General features: G+C 33.6%; 1 protein-coding gene across 7 annotated transcripts; it reads right to left on the bottom strand.

Moving 5' to 3' along the window:
* Window positions 1-4,624: 4,624 nt before the first annotated feature.
* On the bottom strand, window positions 4,625-16,261 carry LOC106777829 (lysine-specific demethylase JMJ25). 7 transcript variants are annotated; one of them, XM_014665617.2, is made up of 13 exons: window positions 15,886-16,261; window positions 15,677-15,789; window positions 15,366-15,465; window positions 15,140-15,278; window positions 14,559-14,622; window positions 13,736-14,477; window positions 12,292-12,621; window positions 11,297-11,782; window positions 6,176-6,248; window positions 6,013-6,098; window positions 5,474-5,593; window positions 5,117-5,287; window positions 4,625-5,041 (listed from the first exon to the last, which is right to left on the bottom strand). In XM_014665617.2, exons 1-12 carry the CDS (start codon window positions 16,207-16,209, stop codon window positions 5,207-5,209), a joined length of 2,658 nt encoding a protein of 885 aa, XP_014521103.1. In that variant the 5' UTR covers window positions 16,210-16,261; the 3' UTR covers window positions 4,625-5,041; window positions 5,117-5,206. The 7 variants fall into 7 exon arrangements, with proteins under 7 accessions (XP_014521103.1, XP_022643102.1, XP_014521101.1 ...); XM_022787381.1 differs by having other exon boundaries at window positions 5,121-5,287; XM_014665615.2 differs by having other exon boundaries at window positions 5,142-5,287.
* Between the last annotated feature and the right edge of the window lie 1,333 nt (window positions 16,262-17,594).

Below are 17,594 nucleotides of genomic sequence, written 5' to 3'. Positions count from 1 at the left end.
ATGTACATTTAGAATTTTTTTATCAATGTCAATAAAATTATTTTTTTATGATATTAATCATAAAATATTTATTATTGTTAGTCAAAATATTCATTATCGTTTGGAACCGTTGCACCGTTGAATGACCACCACAAACACCTCACACCGTCGCACCACGAAAAGTCAAACCACCGCACCATGAAACCAAACAGATATGGAGACATGAATATGGAGAAGAACCAAATGAATATAGAGAAGAGAAGTAAGAGTTGGGAGATGAGAAGAAACAGATCTGGTGAGAGTTGGAGCGGGTGTGAATCTGGAAAGAGAGAAAATGAGACTTGGGAGAGTGGGGGGTGGGGTTGCATGAGTGAAAATGGGTGAGTAAAAATAGATAGGAATTTATGGTTTCAGAATAAAGTAAATAAATAGGGTTAAAAAGCAAAAAAAGACTACTTTTGTAATTAAAATTTTTTTTATAGAGGATTGGGGAGGTGGAGGGAGAAGGGGTGGTTGTGGAAGGAGCAACACCCTAAAATAAGTTGGTGGAGAAGGTGGTGGATAAAATATAATTTAGAAAAGGTAAGTGGAATAACTAGAAAAGTTAGTATAGAAAAATTAATATAAAAATGAGGTGGAAAGAGTAGATTAAAAAGGTGGATGATGTGGAAGGTGATGTGGATGGTGATGTGGAGGGTGATGTGGAGAGTAGGGCATTGGAAGGAAAAAGGTGGTAAGGAAGTAAGAAAAGTGTAGGATTATTTTGGGCCATTGGACTAGGGGTTAAAAAGTTAATTTGGGGGTGCAAATAATAAAACAAATAATATTTCTTTTTATTCTTTTTTTATTTATTTAATTTTGTGATAAATTTTATTTTTTCGGAAAAAATTAGGTGTTGACATATACGAAACACATTTCAACACTCTACCAACGTATAGATCATTAAATGGATGTATGTATTGTACTTTGTCTACTATGTTTTTTTCTCTTTATCTATGCAGATATTGACAATCCCAAAAGCTATACTCAAAATCATTGCACGAAGATCAAAAAGACGTTGTGAAATAAGAAGACATTCTTAGAATGTTTTCTATGGCTTTATGTCCTGCCATAGTCGTATAAGCTCTAACTGCGAAAGCAACATTGCTCTTCCCAAAGTGTAGAAAGGTACATATCTTTGTACGAGAAGCCAGCTACTTTCAACAAAGGCAATTATCTCTCAGTAGTGGCCATCTCTCGAAGAAAGATACAAAAGGAGGACTCGCACAAGAGAATAAAAGAATGTTTGTTATCATTGTATCATTACGTTGTTATTCTCTCATTAAGCTTACTTTGTCTGAGTCTATTCATATAATAAAAGAAAAGAACTTCATAAGTTCTCAAATTTCTTTATATTGTATTTATCCTTTCATTGAGAGCTATCAAAATTTGTACCTTTAAACCAACAATAATTGTATTTGGTAATTCTGAAGAGAATTAAAACACTTGCATTGTTTAGCTTAGGAGAGTTAAATGTTCTAGATAGTTGTCTAGGGTTGATACCAGAGGTGGTTAGAATACTTGGATACCAGGAGTGGTTAAACTCAGACTAGTCAGGATTGACTAGAAGTACCAGTAATTATTATACCAAGAGTGGTTTATACTCAGTTATAATATTGGATAAGATTAATGGAACCTCTCAAGAGTTCTTGAGGAAGACTGAACATGGCTTAGGATTGAATGAAGTAGTATAAAGTACTTATGTTATTGTTCTTCCTGTTTAAAACATTTTTCTTAAATGCTTTATTTAGAACACACGTCTAATAACTATTGTAGACCATTTAAACCCTGCAACAGTTATTAAACGTTGACTTCCAAAAAGTTTTAAAACACTATTCAAATAGAAGAATACTAAAAGAATGAAAATTTTCAATGTCTTACCTTTGATAAACTTCAAAACACGAGGTGCTAACTAGACAGTCTATTGACAAAATCTTATGTAGTCTGCTCAAGTAGTGTAGACCACAAGTGACCGCTCTAAGAACATCAAAGAATCATGATGGTATGAGCTTAAAGGAACTAGCTGGAATCCTAAAGGTACACGAGCTTGAGCTTCAAAAAGGTGGAGTATTGAAGAAAGAAAGAAACGTCACTCTGAAGGCGTAAAAGCCCACCAAAAGAACACCTATAAAGGAATTTAGTGTTCATGAATCCTTAGAAGAGTCAAACATTAAAGATTTAATGAGTGATGAGGAGAAAGATGAATTGTCCTTCATCTCGAGAAAAATATTTTCCATGTGGAGGAGAAAGAGAGGCGCAACTTCTAGAGGTAGACACATTGGATCCATTTCTTGAAATGACAAGATGGACAACAGAAAGGAAGGACCAATGGTCTCCTATGAGTGTAGGAAGCTGGGACATTTCAAGTCAGATTGTCCAGATCTTGAGAACGCCAAGAAGAAGATGGTATATTCAACAAAAAGGATAAGAAAAAGGTTCTCATCCTGGGAGGACCTGGATGCATCAAAATATGAAGAAGAAGAAGAAGAAGAAGAAGAAGAAGAAAAAGAAGTAAATCTTTGTTTCATGGTAGACAGCGTTTAATACTAGTTAGATGACTCTAACGAAGAGGCATACTTATATGATCTTCATTCTATTATTCATGCTTATCATGAGTTATTGTCAAACTTGTCAAGGCTATCAGAAGCCTATCAGCTATTACAAAAACAAAATAAGAAAAGTTTTTTCAAAAAACATGACATTTTGAAGAATGAATTAACATCATCTAATGATGATGTAAAGTCCTTAAAGCAAAAAAGTTAACAACCTGGAAGGGAAACTAATTGTTTTAAAAAGGGAAAATGAAAACATCATTTCGAAAAACAAAAAGTCAATAGAGAATACAACTATTACTAAAGATATTAAACGTGTTGATTCACTCAAACAAGAGAATGACACATTTTATAAAGTGTTAGACAATACATTTGAAGGAAACAATTGTCTAGGACCTTTACTCAAGGGTTGTAAACATCCTTTTGATAGACAAGGTTTAGGGTTTAAAGGAAATAATACTCAGTATATGTCTAAACCTAGAACTAATCGTTTTGTTAAAGCCACAGAGAAAAATCAAGGTTGCACATCAGACTGTGAAAGAGGAAGATGGTTAGACTCAAGTCTGCTTTGCATATCTACATACATTTATCAAAGCAGAGCTTATACGATGTGACAAAGCAAAAGACTTCAAGGGAAACATTCCCGTAATGTTCTTCATCTCTCGCGTCTTTTTCTAGGTGTAGTGATTTTGATCATATCTATATTCTTTAGTGATCTACACAAATATCAAGAACAAAATATATAAATATCAAAACACTTTTTTATAACGTGCGTTAAATATTTTAAATATTGATAAACATTACATCGTATTACGTGTTCAAAACTTTTTATCACTAGTCATTTTATTAATTAATGCATTATTTGATAAAGTATACAACATATATAATCATCACATGGTATAAAATAGTATATGCTTTATTAAAAGCTATATGTAGGTGTAACATCTAATGGTCATATGTTCGACCATTCATTTCATAAAATGTTTTACTTGAATTAACACTTTATTTGAATAAACATTATTTTAATATTTAGTGTTATCAAATAAATGTACAATTTTTGTTCATAAAATATTAGCTTTTAAGACTTTATTTGATTAGACACTTAGATGCTATTTATAAAACACTATTTATAGTCCAAATCATCTTATTAGAAAATATAATAAAAAAGACATTTTCTTTTCTTCAACACTATATGTTTAACACAACTTTTCATATAAAACAATATTCTGTTTAATATTTTTTGTTAAATTGCAAAACTTAAATTATTTGGATAATATAGTCTCTAAATGATTTTATCTTAACATTCTCTCTTTTTATGATGTTTGACAAATTTACATGGTAAACAATATAATTTTGAAAAGATTTTTAGAACATACGTGTCAGAACGAAAATATATTTTGTAAAAGTGCCAGAGCATTTATAAATTTTTCAAGGATATCAAATTTCTTTTAAGATTTTCAAAATGTTTATACATCCTATCAGAGCATAAAATGTAAATATCAAACAATTATATCAAAAAAACATTATGTATATAATAAAGCATAAGTGTATTAGAGTAAATTTATAATTATCAAAACAATTATATTAAGGCAAGTAAATATAATATCAATTTTTCTTCAAATATCAGAACATATCATCATTTATCATTATAGAGCAAAAGTTATTTTTAGTGTCAAACATTAGAATTACGAAAATTAAAACCACATTAAATATCCAAAAAAAATAATATCACATTAATCAGAGTTAACGAAAATAAGGACAAAGAATACTTAAGCCTTCCACAAAAATTTGGAATGAAATATTCAAGACTATATAATAACTTCATGAGAACGAGGGTGTAAGGAGCAATCTCAAAGTGCATCAATACATAAACCCAACATCCCTACCTAAACAAGAAACCAAAGCAGGATGGTAAAGAAGACGATTTTGACGTGTCTTCGTTTACAATTTTTCGGCTTACTCCTAAAAATATTAAAATTATTGAAGTAATTTATAAAACTAAACATAAAACCCAATCAATCAATCAGTACTCCAAACACTTTGGCACACTGAAATGCAACAGGGGCAACTTCGAATCTCTAATCATTTATGCTAAGAAGTTCAAAAATACAATGCTCACATCAGCATTTGCCCACAAACTTTAATTTGGAGATGCTGAATTGGAAGGATTATGTACTGAAATTCGTAAATAAAAAAAAAAGTAATGTGTCAATGCGATGTATCGTTGAAGAATCTCACATTGATTGGTGGGTTGTGGATGCGCTTAGGCATACAAATGGAGAACCGACAATTACATGTGCACCGTTACAAGTCATGCATGATGTTTCAAAGAAACTCTTCCAGGTGTGCTCAAAAACAAATAACATTACGCATAGAATTCAACATCAGCATTACACGTGATTAAGCTGATGACATAAAATTACACTTCCAATGGCTTCGATTTGTTACTAAGAACCCTGATTTACCCGGACCTGTAAATTGCATAAAAATAGTCAGTTTCACAAGTAATAATCGAATTAAGATCTTTAAAGAACAGATAACCATACATAACATAAAATTATCTAAGATTGCCTTTGCCTTTGACAGCCGTACAACGTTCTCAATAAATGCAAGAATCGCAGTCCATGCCCAAAGGGTCAGATGTCTGCAATCTCTAACCTTGATTTCTCCAACTTTTCAACGACATCTTGAATTGCAAATACTGTCATTTTCTTTATCTGTTTCAAAATCAGCAATCAATTGGAAAAGTTACACAAAATGACAGTGCAAACTGTTGATATGACAATATTATTCAGTGAAATATCAGTCTAATGACACATTACATCAACAAAAAAGGATATACTCAGACTTGGTATTAATGATAAAAATGCCAAAATCAAATCACAAAAATTAGTTTGGCATACCTCCAATTTGTCCTCTGTGGACTTGTGATTTATTGGAAGTGTGCGAAATTCTTCTGTCAACCGAAAGCACTCTCCAACATTTTCAGGGGACACAAAATCCAGCGCAACTTTTATACATGACTGCAAAAAGAAAACATAAACTGTGAATCCTAACATGGAGTTGATACAATTTGAAGATTAAATAAAATCAATCAAGCGACAAAAGGTTGGCTAGCAACAAGGAATTTGAGTGGTATATAAGATATCAAAGATTCAAACCTCCATGTTGCCATTTTATCATAAAACAAAAATAAAAATTACAATTAAAATAAAAAAGCAATCAAATTTAATGCATCAAAGAACACCCTACGGATGTAAAACCAACAGTTTTCACTTCCTGAAAAGTCTTTCTTTGCTGATGAAAGATTTAGGTTTAATTTTAGATGCTAAAAAAAGATACTACCGATGATCGTTAGAACCACACCTAAAATAGTAACATGCTTAGCATTTATACACTTCCGGACAACAAGGATACCTCAAGCCTGCAATAAACAATCTACCTTCAGATTTCTGACTTGGTGAGGACAACCAGCAGGAATAAAAACAGCATCTCCTAACTTCTGAATAAAAGTCCAGGGCTCAATTCCTATAAGTACATAACTAAAAATTTAGAACCAGCTGAACAACTCTACCAATCAAAATCTGAAAAATCATGTTACTGACCATACTCCTCCTTAAGCTTCCTCTTATGCTCCATAGTCAGATAAAAAGTCTGGTCATGAATGGGGTGAATAACCTACATTTCCAAAGATATGTCATTCAAGAAAAAATAAAGCATAATCTTCTATGGTCTGCCAAAGTGAGGTAAAGAAAACATAATTATTTGAATAACTAATTGGAATTTTGGACTGGTAATTACAACACCGATGTTGAAATGTAATAAGGTTAGTTTATTCATGTGTGTAAACTTAACTTTAGGGTTACGGTTGTATTCTGCCCACCTTGGTACATTATAAATATAGTAGCAAAGTTATAACATTGTAAGACACATAAGTTGACTGTTTTTAGTTATTTCTAAGCTCTTCAAGTTAGTGTCAAGAGCCAAACCATTGTGCCTTCACTGGCTGTCATCGGCATCATCATCCTTCCATCGTTTCCGCCATTCGCCACTACTATCTGTCGTCATCGGCGTCAACCATAGCATTTTCTCCAGCAAAGTCAAGAGTTAGGTGCCCCTCAAGAAGAGCGACTCAACCCTAGTGGTCTCCTCAGCAGCCTCCGCACGCGCCGCCTCTCTCCTGCCAGTCTCGAGCGTGTTTTTTCACACGATGCCTTCCTAGTGTCGGAGTCACACCACGCCATTGTCGGTCGTCTCGACGAAGCCTCCTAAGTGTGTTTTGGTCCCTATTTCTCTATTTCGTTAATTGTGGCTCATGTATGGGGTTTTCTCCCTCGAGGCTATTTTGCTTGTTTTGGAATCCTAAAAGTTTTTTCTCCACAACTTTCTTTGAAATGACGTCTTCTATTGGAATAACTTCCTCGCTATCTGCTACTCCTATCAAGAAATATGCAAAACTCAACTGGAAAAATTATTTATCATCCTCTTATGTGGAATTATGGTTTCTTGGTCACGGACACCATGATCACCTTGAACAAGACATTTCTACGGTTAAAAATGAAGAAAAACCTTAATGACAGAAATTGGATTTCCAGTTATATGTTGTTCTATGACAATCGGTTGAGCAAGAGGTTTTAGACATTTTGAGACCTTATAAGACATGCTCCTCTTTTTGGTAAAGGGCATGATATTTTTGTTAATGATGTGCAACAACTCTTCGATGCAACCCAAAGAGTAGTATCTCTCAAACAAGCCAATCATGATACGGTTTCTCATATAAGAAAAGCTCAGACTATGGTAGAAGAATTAAAGAACTTCTTTGTAGTTGATTTATAAGAAAGTATCAACAAAAAGCTTGACAAGTTTTACATGATCCTAATTCTGAGAATTCTACACAAAGATTTTGATCATGTATGTGATCAAGTTTTAGCTAGTTATCAAATCCCATCAATGGATAGCTTAGTTACTAAACTTCTTCGAGTACCTACGTTGGTAAAGGATGAGAATTCAATTGATGTAATTGAAACATCAACAATTGTAGCATCACAAGGAAGAGGAGGAGGTAGGAGTAACTGAGAAGGACGTGGTGGTCAAAGTGGGTGTCTTCAATGCTTATTGTAAGAAAATGAACCATACCCACAAAAGATGTTATTCCCTTACATGGTTTTCTAGATAAAGTTGTGCATGCGTTTAGATATGATAATTCAGAATCTAGAATCTCTAATGAAGAGTACCAAGAAGTTTTAAGGTACAAGTTTGAAAAATCTACCAATCTTGGTTAATCCTCTTCAATGTCAAATATGTCAAATGCATGCATCTCTCAATCTGTGGAAGGTCAAATTTCAAGGATTCTTGATTCAAGTGCCTCAGATCAAGTTTTTGGTAACATTCCTTCATTTTCCTCCATTTCCTCTTAGAAAATTCCTCATTTCATTACGTTGCCAATGGATCCAAAGTGACATCTCAAGGAATTTGCAAAGTTTCCTTATCTCCTTCATTAAATTTAAATTCTACTTTGTACATTTCTCATTGTCCTTATAATTTAATTTCTTGGAGTCAATCGACTCGTTCATTAAATTGTTCTGTACCCTTTACTACTAATTCCTTTGTCATACAAGAACATTGTATGAATCATCTTATTGGAGAAGGACATGAGTCACGAGGACTTTATTTCCTAAAACCTAGCTCCTCAATTTCCTATTTCTCAACTTCATCGGCTAAACTTTTGCTTGATCTTTTGGGTCACCCGAGTTTGTCTAAGTTGAAGATGATGGTTCCGAGTCTCAAACACGTTCAAGTCTTAGATTGTGAGTCTTGTCAATTAGGAAAACATGTTAGGTCTTCCTATCCAAAAAAATTTGAGACATTATGTAATTTTGCTTTTTCTACCATTCATTCTAATATTTGGAGACCAAGTCATGTTACTTCCTTTGGTTTTAATTTTGTCACCTTCATTGATGAATTCTCTCGATGTACTTGGATTTATCTACTGAAAGAGAGATTTGAACTTTTACCCATATTTATGTCTTTTTTTAATGAAATTAAGAACCAATTTAAGAAAACAATTAAAATTCTCGTAAGTGATAATGCTGAGGAATATTTTCTACTAAGTTTTCGTCATTCTTATATTCCCAAGGAGTTTTACACTAGCCAATGTGTCCTCACACTTCACAACATAACGGCATAGCAGAAAGAAATAATAGACATCTTATTGAAAGGGCATGTTCCCTAAAGTTAAATACTAATGTTCTTGTCTTGTTTATTGGGGGATGCAGTCCTATTTTTTGAACAATAGGATGCCTTCTTCTCTTGACAATAAAGTTCCTCACTCTATAACACAATCCTCTATACCATGTCCCTCCACATGTATTTGGGAGTACTTTTTTTATTCATAATGTCTGCTGATGTCACATTCTTTGAGGATAAACCTTTTTTCTTGTCTTCCATGGAGGATCATTCATTTGTTCAAGAGATGCTTCCTATACGAGATGTGATCCCTTGGTTATTTCTGCAACTCAAACTCAAAATGCAAATGACATTGTTCAATCATCCTCGTCCTCTCTTAACTCAAATCAAGATTGGCATATTGCCATTTGAAAAGGTATTTGATTTACTAGTAATCCATGTCATGTTTACAATTTTGAGTTATCATTGTTTGTCTCCTCCATATTTCTCCTTTGTTTCTTCCTTATCTAACATTAATGTTCCTAATAACCTTCATGAGCACTTGGTCATCCTGGATGGAGACAAGCCATGATTGATGAAATTCAGGCACTTGAACACAATGGTACTTGGGAACTTGTTCCTCTTCCTCCTAGTAAGAAGCATGTGGTCTATAGATGGGTTTATGCTATTAAAGTTGGTCCTATTAATGCAATAGATCGTCTTAAAGCTCGTCTAGTAGTTAAGGGCTATACTCAAGTTTATGGCCTCAATTATTGTGATATTGTTTCTCCTGTGGCTAAAACAAGTATTGTTCGCCTTTTTCTTGCCATGGCTACCATTCATCATTGGCCCCTTTACCAATTGCACATTAAAAATCTCTTCATGGTGATCTAGAAAAGGAGATAAATGGAGCAACCTCTTGCATTTGTTGCTCAGGGGGAATCTGAGTTACTTTATAAATTACATCATTCATTATATGGCTTGAAACAATCACCTCGAGCTTGATTTGAAATATTTAGTCGTGTTATGTAGTCTTTTGGATTGAAACGATGTGAAACGGATCATTCATGTTTTATGGTCATTTTTCTCCTGACAAATGTGTTGATCTTATGGTTTATGTTGACGATATTGTGATTACAAGAAAAGATGTTACTAGAATTGCTCAATTAAAAGATCATTTGTTCAGCCACTTCCAGACCAAAGACCTAGATCGTCTAAAATACATTCTTGGTATTGAAGTGGCACAATCAGAAGAAGGTGTCATCATTTCACAAAGAAAATATTTCCCTGATATTTTGGAGGAAACAAGCTTGACAAATTGCAAGCCCATTGATAGTCCTATGACTTAAATCTAAAGTTAATGAGAGACCTAGGTGAACTTTTCTTAAACATAGAGAGATACAAAAGGTTGATTGGAAAACTCATCTATCTTATCATAACAAAACTTGACCTTTCTTATCATGTGGGAGTTGCAAGCCAATTTATGCAAAATCCACACATTGATCATTGGAATGCCACGATTCACATTCTCAGATATGTAAAAGGGAACCCAGGACAAGGACTGTTGTATGGGAACAAGAGAAGTACTCAAGTCGAAGGATATTGTGATGCAGATCAGGCTGGTTGTCCAATTGACAGAAGATCTACCACAAGATATTGTGTATTCCTTGGACGGAATCTTGTATCTTGGAAAAGTAGGAAACAAAGTGTTGATAATTGATGACTAGCCTATATAGGTCTAACTACAAGTGTTGATAGTTGATAATTGAAGATCTACCCTAAACCATAAAAAAAAGATCTACGACACTAAGTTTAGAAAGCTTTGATGACTAGCCTATATAGGTCTAACTACAACTCAACATAATTGACTTCAGTAAGTTAGTTACAACAAAATTCGGCCATGAACCTACGACAATAAGTTAGTTACTCCATCAAAATTCTTGTACCTTCATACTTTTTACCCTAGCAATCCAACCAATTGGGTTTGCCCCCAGAAAGACTAGTAGCTTCCCTTAGGCCCAAATTCCTCCATCTTTAACACTATCTTTTCCTTGAAGATCCGATAGGGAGAACAAATTTTCTAGAAACCAAGAATTGAAATAAGGAAAAAATATAGAATAAGGTAAAAAGAACAATGAACATGACATAAATTGTCCTAAAGTTTCCCTTTACAAGGAGTCAATGCTCAATTTAGATTAACAACAAATCTCTTCTATCTTATCCTTCTCTTCTACAAAATGCCCATAATGTCGTCAAAGTGAACAGACCAATACCCAAAAGAAACAAACAAAAATAATTTACTTTTATTCTCAGCATAACTATTCACAACTACCAATTAGCAGCATTATCTTCAGCCAATCCTTTTTGAGGTGTAGATGTAATGAATTTGTTATCAATTTAAAATAAGGGAATGGAAGAATGTTCATATTAAAAGGGTGCAAAGCTCCAAACATTACAAACATAACCCAGCAGTAAAAGTATTGACTAGGAACTAAGTTTATAAATGACTCAAGTTGACACGGTATTTAGACAGAAAGCTGGAAGACATTTTACTAATTTACCTGATTTAAGGGGCAGCAATGGACATGCCTGAACTCTCGGAAATGCTTCTTCAGATATTCTTGCAATTTAGATACATCCTGCCTCCGAAAAATATCCCAGAGAGCACCTTCAGCAGCATCCCCCCCAAACAAATCATTTTTTAGTTTTGTGTCCACTTTGTCAACCTCTTTGACTTCTGACTCACATAAAAGACCATCCTCCCTAGCAGTGGCAATCTCACTATTACCAGATTGATGAAACTGATTGACTGCACTCTGATCACATAATCCACCTTCATGTTCAATGAGTTGAACAGTATTCTGGTTGTCCAAAACATTTATGGTAGAAGACGAATTATTAAGCATGTCAGTATTAGTTTCTACATCATGATCATTACCACATAACTCTCTTTTGTCTTGTTCAAAATGCTTTTGTTTCAACTCCTCAATGGCAGTAAGTTGCTCAGAATTCCATTTCACTTCAGCAATGTGGGTCAAAACATTTACCTAAAACAGCCAAATTATTAAAAATGATATGCCAGTTCCTTCATTGATAAGCATTCACACTTACAGCAATAAATACAAAACACTAACAAATATATGATCAGGAAAAGCTATGCAACTGACAGAAGTATATATACCCAATTTACAGATTTTCAATTCCTTTAAAGAACTAACGTGAATGTATGATGATTCCACAAATCATAAAAAGAGTACTTTTTATAATTATCAATCAATCATTAGACCAACCAGAGAAATAACTAATCAAATATAGAATCAAATGAGAGTTTAAGCAATCAAAACAAAGAAACTGACATGGAATTGAAGCCACAATCAACTTTAAAAAAACAGAACAGAGAAATGCAATGTCTAATCATAGAAAACAATCTATACATCCTACAAATTATGCATGTCCCAATATAGAACTCCTTAAAATAATAACTTGAAAAGTTCAAATGTCAGAATATAATTTTGAAAATAACAGGACAGCAAAAGAATAAGCACAAAATGCGTACTGCATCTGACATGTCACAATGGATCTTAGTAACAGAATCACCACGCCCGAGCTCTGAAGGAAATCCATAAGCAATATAAGACTTTGGCCCCATGTCTGGCTTTAGAGAACCCTCAGGCAACTTCACAGCAAGGTTAAGAGCACCTCTGAGAGGATCAGTATATTCCTTGAAGGGTAAGGATGATATGAACTCAGCACAATGACGAGGCAATTGTTCCTCAAATAAATTAGAAGGTGGCCAATCCTTTAATTTCAAAATTTGAGGCCAACCACGCCAATCCATTCGACCTTCTGTATACCCAGTAAAGAATTGGTGGATATTAATTCCCCCCTGCATTTAACCAACAACTCAGATGAAAAATGCAGAAAATCAGCAGCAACAGAATAAACAAGTGAATTTAAAGCAGTAAAGAATGTCTTCAACAGAAACAGACGTATATGATTTACTCTAGTCTGATTGCAAAAACAGAAACAGGTTGAAAATAATACTTTCAACAGTAGCAACAAAAACTAAAAGGTGCATTTTACCCAACATCATTTGAGGAACAATGATATCCCACGAAAACACATTTGATCAACAGAGGAGAAAGTTTTTCTCGACCAAGTGTGAGGTTATATACAAAACACATGGTACCAAAAACATGTGAAGGAAGACTACACAGAGGGTAATGAGGAAAAAGTACAAAGTAGAATACCCAATCATTAAGAACAGATGATGACATTACACAATGAAGATGACTACGTAGAAGAAGTGTCCAAGCAGTTTCAATAAGATGTTTGTTTTGGTATTCAGCTACTCAATTTTTTTGAGGAATGTGACGGCACAAAGTTTGGTGAAGGATGCCATGAATTGTTGGGATTTGTGAGATGGATATTCAAGGGAATGTCACACACAAAAAAAAAGAACACATATGGATATATCAAACTGTGTTTTTTATTTCATTACAAAAAGTTTGAAATATAGAAAATTTTTATTGATTAATCATTAACCAAATTCATAATTTGGTGTAACATGATAGAACCAAAAAAAATAAAATTGATCCAACAGTCCACCTTGTACTTATATCTCTTTATGACCCAGATAGTACAACATCTACAAACTGTTTCTTGAGTGGAACTATCCACCAAAACATTATAAATTTTCAGTACTTTCAAAATTATTTCTAGGACACTCAGCACTGATAACTATGGAATTCAGTAATTAACAATTTAAGAGTACCAAAACAACACCCAATCCAGAAAACAAACATGAAGTTACTTAATTCAGGAAACATGTAGGATATTCAACAACATAAATATTGGGACAATTAAATTATATTACAAATGTCATTTTCAACTGTAGTGGTCCAGTATAAATACGTAACATCATCAAATTAAATAATCAAGCATAAGTTTCATAAGCTCTGCAAGGTCTAAAAAGTTAAAGATTGAGAAATTAAACAGACCTCACACCAGTCTAAGCAATCAATTGTTTCCACATCCAAATGTTGACCACGTTGGGTACCACTAGCTACATGACGTAATGCACGCCACATGACAAGAGGTTCCCAGCTTAAACCAGAAGTGCACTCAAGCACATTGCTGACAATGACAGGTTCCCCCTTTTCCCAGTGCCACTGAAAATGATTTAAATCCTTGTCCTGTAGATCTACAGCCTTAGGACAGTATAAATAGTTGTCAGCTAAATTATCACGAGAAGCAGCCTTCCTCATATTACTATTCCTAACATCTGTGTTTCTATCCAGCCCCAAACACGAACAGAAGCTGTCAGGGGGCTTAAATACATTCTGAATCTTGTATGCCTGCACAAGTTCTTTCCCTTTACAAACTAACTCAGAGATAAAATGTTGACCTAATATACTTCTCAGTTCAAGAAAGCCATGGTTGCATTCATTGTTGACTTTTGGACAAGGAATGCTACCATTATTATGGGAATGCCACCTGGATCTTGACCATTCGTGAACCTCAGGCTTAGCACCAGCATCTGATGCAATTTGGTTTACCACTTCAATTTCTTTTTCACCATGCAAGTATTCACGTCCTTTGCAAACAAACTCCAACACTATTGGATCTGCTCCACCTACAAGCTGCCCACTACGAAGCTCACGGCAACAGATGAGACAAAGGTCAAAAGAGCATTTTGTGCAGCTTCTGTGGTAATCGAATATTGAAGTTTTGCAGTTGTCACTACATGAGAGTGTTAAGTTAACAACTAAGGAATATGGGATAACTGAGGAATAAAAGATCAGAAATCAGAAAATTCCCAACCAGTACACACGCTCTTCTAAAGAGAAATCTGCCTTAAATATATTTAGCTCGGAGACTGGGAGCCCTGTAGTGCACATCCCAAAAGCAAATTATAAAATGCAAAAATATGGATATTGTACTGAACTGAATGGGGTGTGAGATGACATATAAACTCAAGCTATGCTGCTAAAGTGCATAAAAGAAAAAAAGTTCAAAATATGTAACTGATTCAAAAGAGAGGGAGGGAGAGAGAATTAATTCTGAAATAAAGAACCAAGACCAGTAAATACTCGCTAGAATAACAAACTAGAAGGGAAACTAGAAAAGTAGGACATGAAACAGTCGGCAGTTCAAAAGCTAAAAGGTTATCCATGATTGTGAAACAGATAACTCTCTCTTATTGCATTCAAACTTCAGTGCATAGAGATCTGTGGCTTCAGGCATCAATTAGTTGTGTGTAGCATAACTTGTATTGTAATTTAGCACAAATATACACTAATCAAATCTAGCTTTGCTTCAGCATTAATTTAATCTCTTTAAAGAGGCAGCATGATTCACACAAGAATAAGCTTAACCAAGTCTCCCACGGGAAAACATAATACCTTGTATCTTAGCTTCTGTCTCTTTCTCAATCATCTGTTCTTCATCAAGCTGCCTTAAAAACGGAAGAAGTACTTGCAGCAAATACAAAGAGTGTTCAACCTTCTCACCCTCATCTTCTGTAGCCTTTTTCTTCATTTTCTACAGTAAACCGAACAGTAAAATTTCAATGCAGAATACAGAAAATCACAGGAAAAAGCCAATGTATAGAACGGGGGGAAACCTAACATTAATAAGTTGAACAGAACTCAGGCATGCTTTGCAATTGCAATTACCACGGCACCCAGGACATGCCTTAGCAATATCCTTCTCTTTCAAATGAGGATACCTTAACAAGATCAAAAAATGAAAACATTGGTCAAGTAATCATCTTTCATGACAAAACTCCGCATTAACTTCTTATTTCAGGGCAATGATCTCGCAACTGTCCCTATCATTTAAGACTTTTCACCCAACAATAAGAAACAGTAGCTAGCCGCCCATGCAATATTATAAACATGACAAGAAAAGGAGAAAAAGAAAGAAAGGCAAAATTATACCAAACTTTTAAGCAGAGTAGGCAAAATTTTTTTTTACAGTGCGAGCACCCTACAACACGACCTTTATCGTTTCTCTTACATTGGTGGCAATTTAAGCGCCCATTTTCACAATCCTGTTGATTGAGAAACAGAATCAAGACATCAAATGCAATGCTTTGCACAAAGACAAACTCAAACAGCATCCACATTTGAATAATAAATCATGTCACCTTAGCACTTTTCTTGATGCCTTTTGACATCATCTCTTCGTTACAACCCCTAAGACCATATGGTTCCTCAGCGCCAGACATTTGAAGCTCACCATTCCCATCGTCCTTCTTTCTTTTCCTACTTGGTCTCTGCACAGAAACCCCACCCTCCTCGTCAGCAGCATCTGACATTTTCTTCTTTCTCATTTCTTGCTTATCCTTTTTACTTTTTCTGCCGGGCTTCTTTTTCACTCTTTGAACACAACCGGAATCTAAAGATTGTGTTTCTTCGTGACTGGGATTTGCATTTGCATCCACACGAGGATCTGGATTCCCTTGCCCCATTGGAAAGAGACAACAAGTTTCAAACTGAACCCTAGCTTCGTTTACCCGGGTTTAGTCCTATGTCATCTCACAACTTTGTTGCGCACACGTGGATCCAATCTTTCGTCCACACGTGTTATATTTCTCTCCTAATATTTCACTTTATCACCTCATAACACTAGTAATAATACTATAAATATATACGTATATATATTTATCTTTTTATTTTATAGCGTTTACCATCAATTACAAAATGAATTAATTAGTAATATTATATTTCTAATTGTATCGTTTACATTATCAATTACTTCTTCTTTTTTTCTTTACTAAATTGATATTCAACCTTTTATTCAATCATACTAAAATAGTTACGAATTTCTTAAACAAACAAAATTTTGTTGCTTTGTTTGTAAAACTTTCATTTACATTACTCCCTATCTTCTCCAAATACTCCAAAATATTATTCTTATTTAGCATATGTTCAATTCTTAAAAAAAAATGTATATTTCTTCTAAACAAAATATATAAATAACAGGAAATTTTTCAATATATATATATATATATATATATATATATATATATATATATATATATATATATATAATCATGGCAGATGGACACAAAAACTAATAGTAAGTTTATTTATTTTTAAAAGTTATATTATAAATTTTTATAAATATTAAAATAAATTTTGTAGTAATTATTGAAGATAATTAAGTTTCATGAATCAATATATCACATCACATGGTATCATTCATGCGGTCATAATTATTTATTAAAATTTTAACATAATCTATATTCAATTTTAAGAATATACTTTGAGTTAAATACTCATGTTAATCATACATTTGTCATGATTTATTAAATTTAACATCAACAACAATATTCTTATTATACAAAACTTAACATTCTTATTCCAAACCACCATGGGTTAATTCTTTTTTGTGTCTTCAAAGTTACGGTATTATTTAATACCGATTTTGCAAACTGAAAATTTTTTTCTACTCTGATCACTGAAATCGCATTATGTATATGAGTATGAGAGTTTAGTTGAATTAGGATAAGTTCACTCTCTAGATTCAAACTCGATATAATTGTACCTTATTAAATGTGACATTTCTCCTTAGGAATGATTATATTAATAAAATTCTCACAGTATATTCGCATTCTCTCACTCCAAGAATTCTCATATCATTTATTTTCACTAAGTCATAAAAAGTCATCATAGAAAATTTCATATCATTTAAATTAAGTTGCAATAAGATATTAATCATTCAACTCATCCTTTAACATTAGACACAAATAAACTTATATGACTCTAATTTCAAAGATGTATACATATGGTATTGATGTTCTTGTAAAGTCTTGCACATATCATAAATTTTTAATACAATAGATTCAACATC

This window comes from Vigna radiata, chromosome 11 (genome assembly GCF_000741045.1).
Source record: "Vigna radiata var. radiata cultivar VC1973A chromosome 11, Vradiata_ver6, whole genome shotgun sequence".
NCBI lineage: Eukaryota > Viridiplantae > Streptophyta > Magnoliopsida > Fabales > Fabaceae > Vigna > Vigna radiata.
Note: the sequence above shows the minus strand (reverse complement) of the source record. Positions and strands in the feature narration are given on the sequence as shown.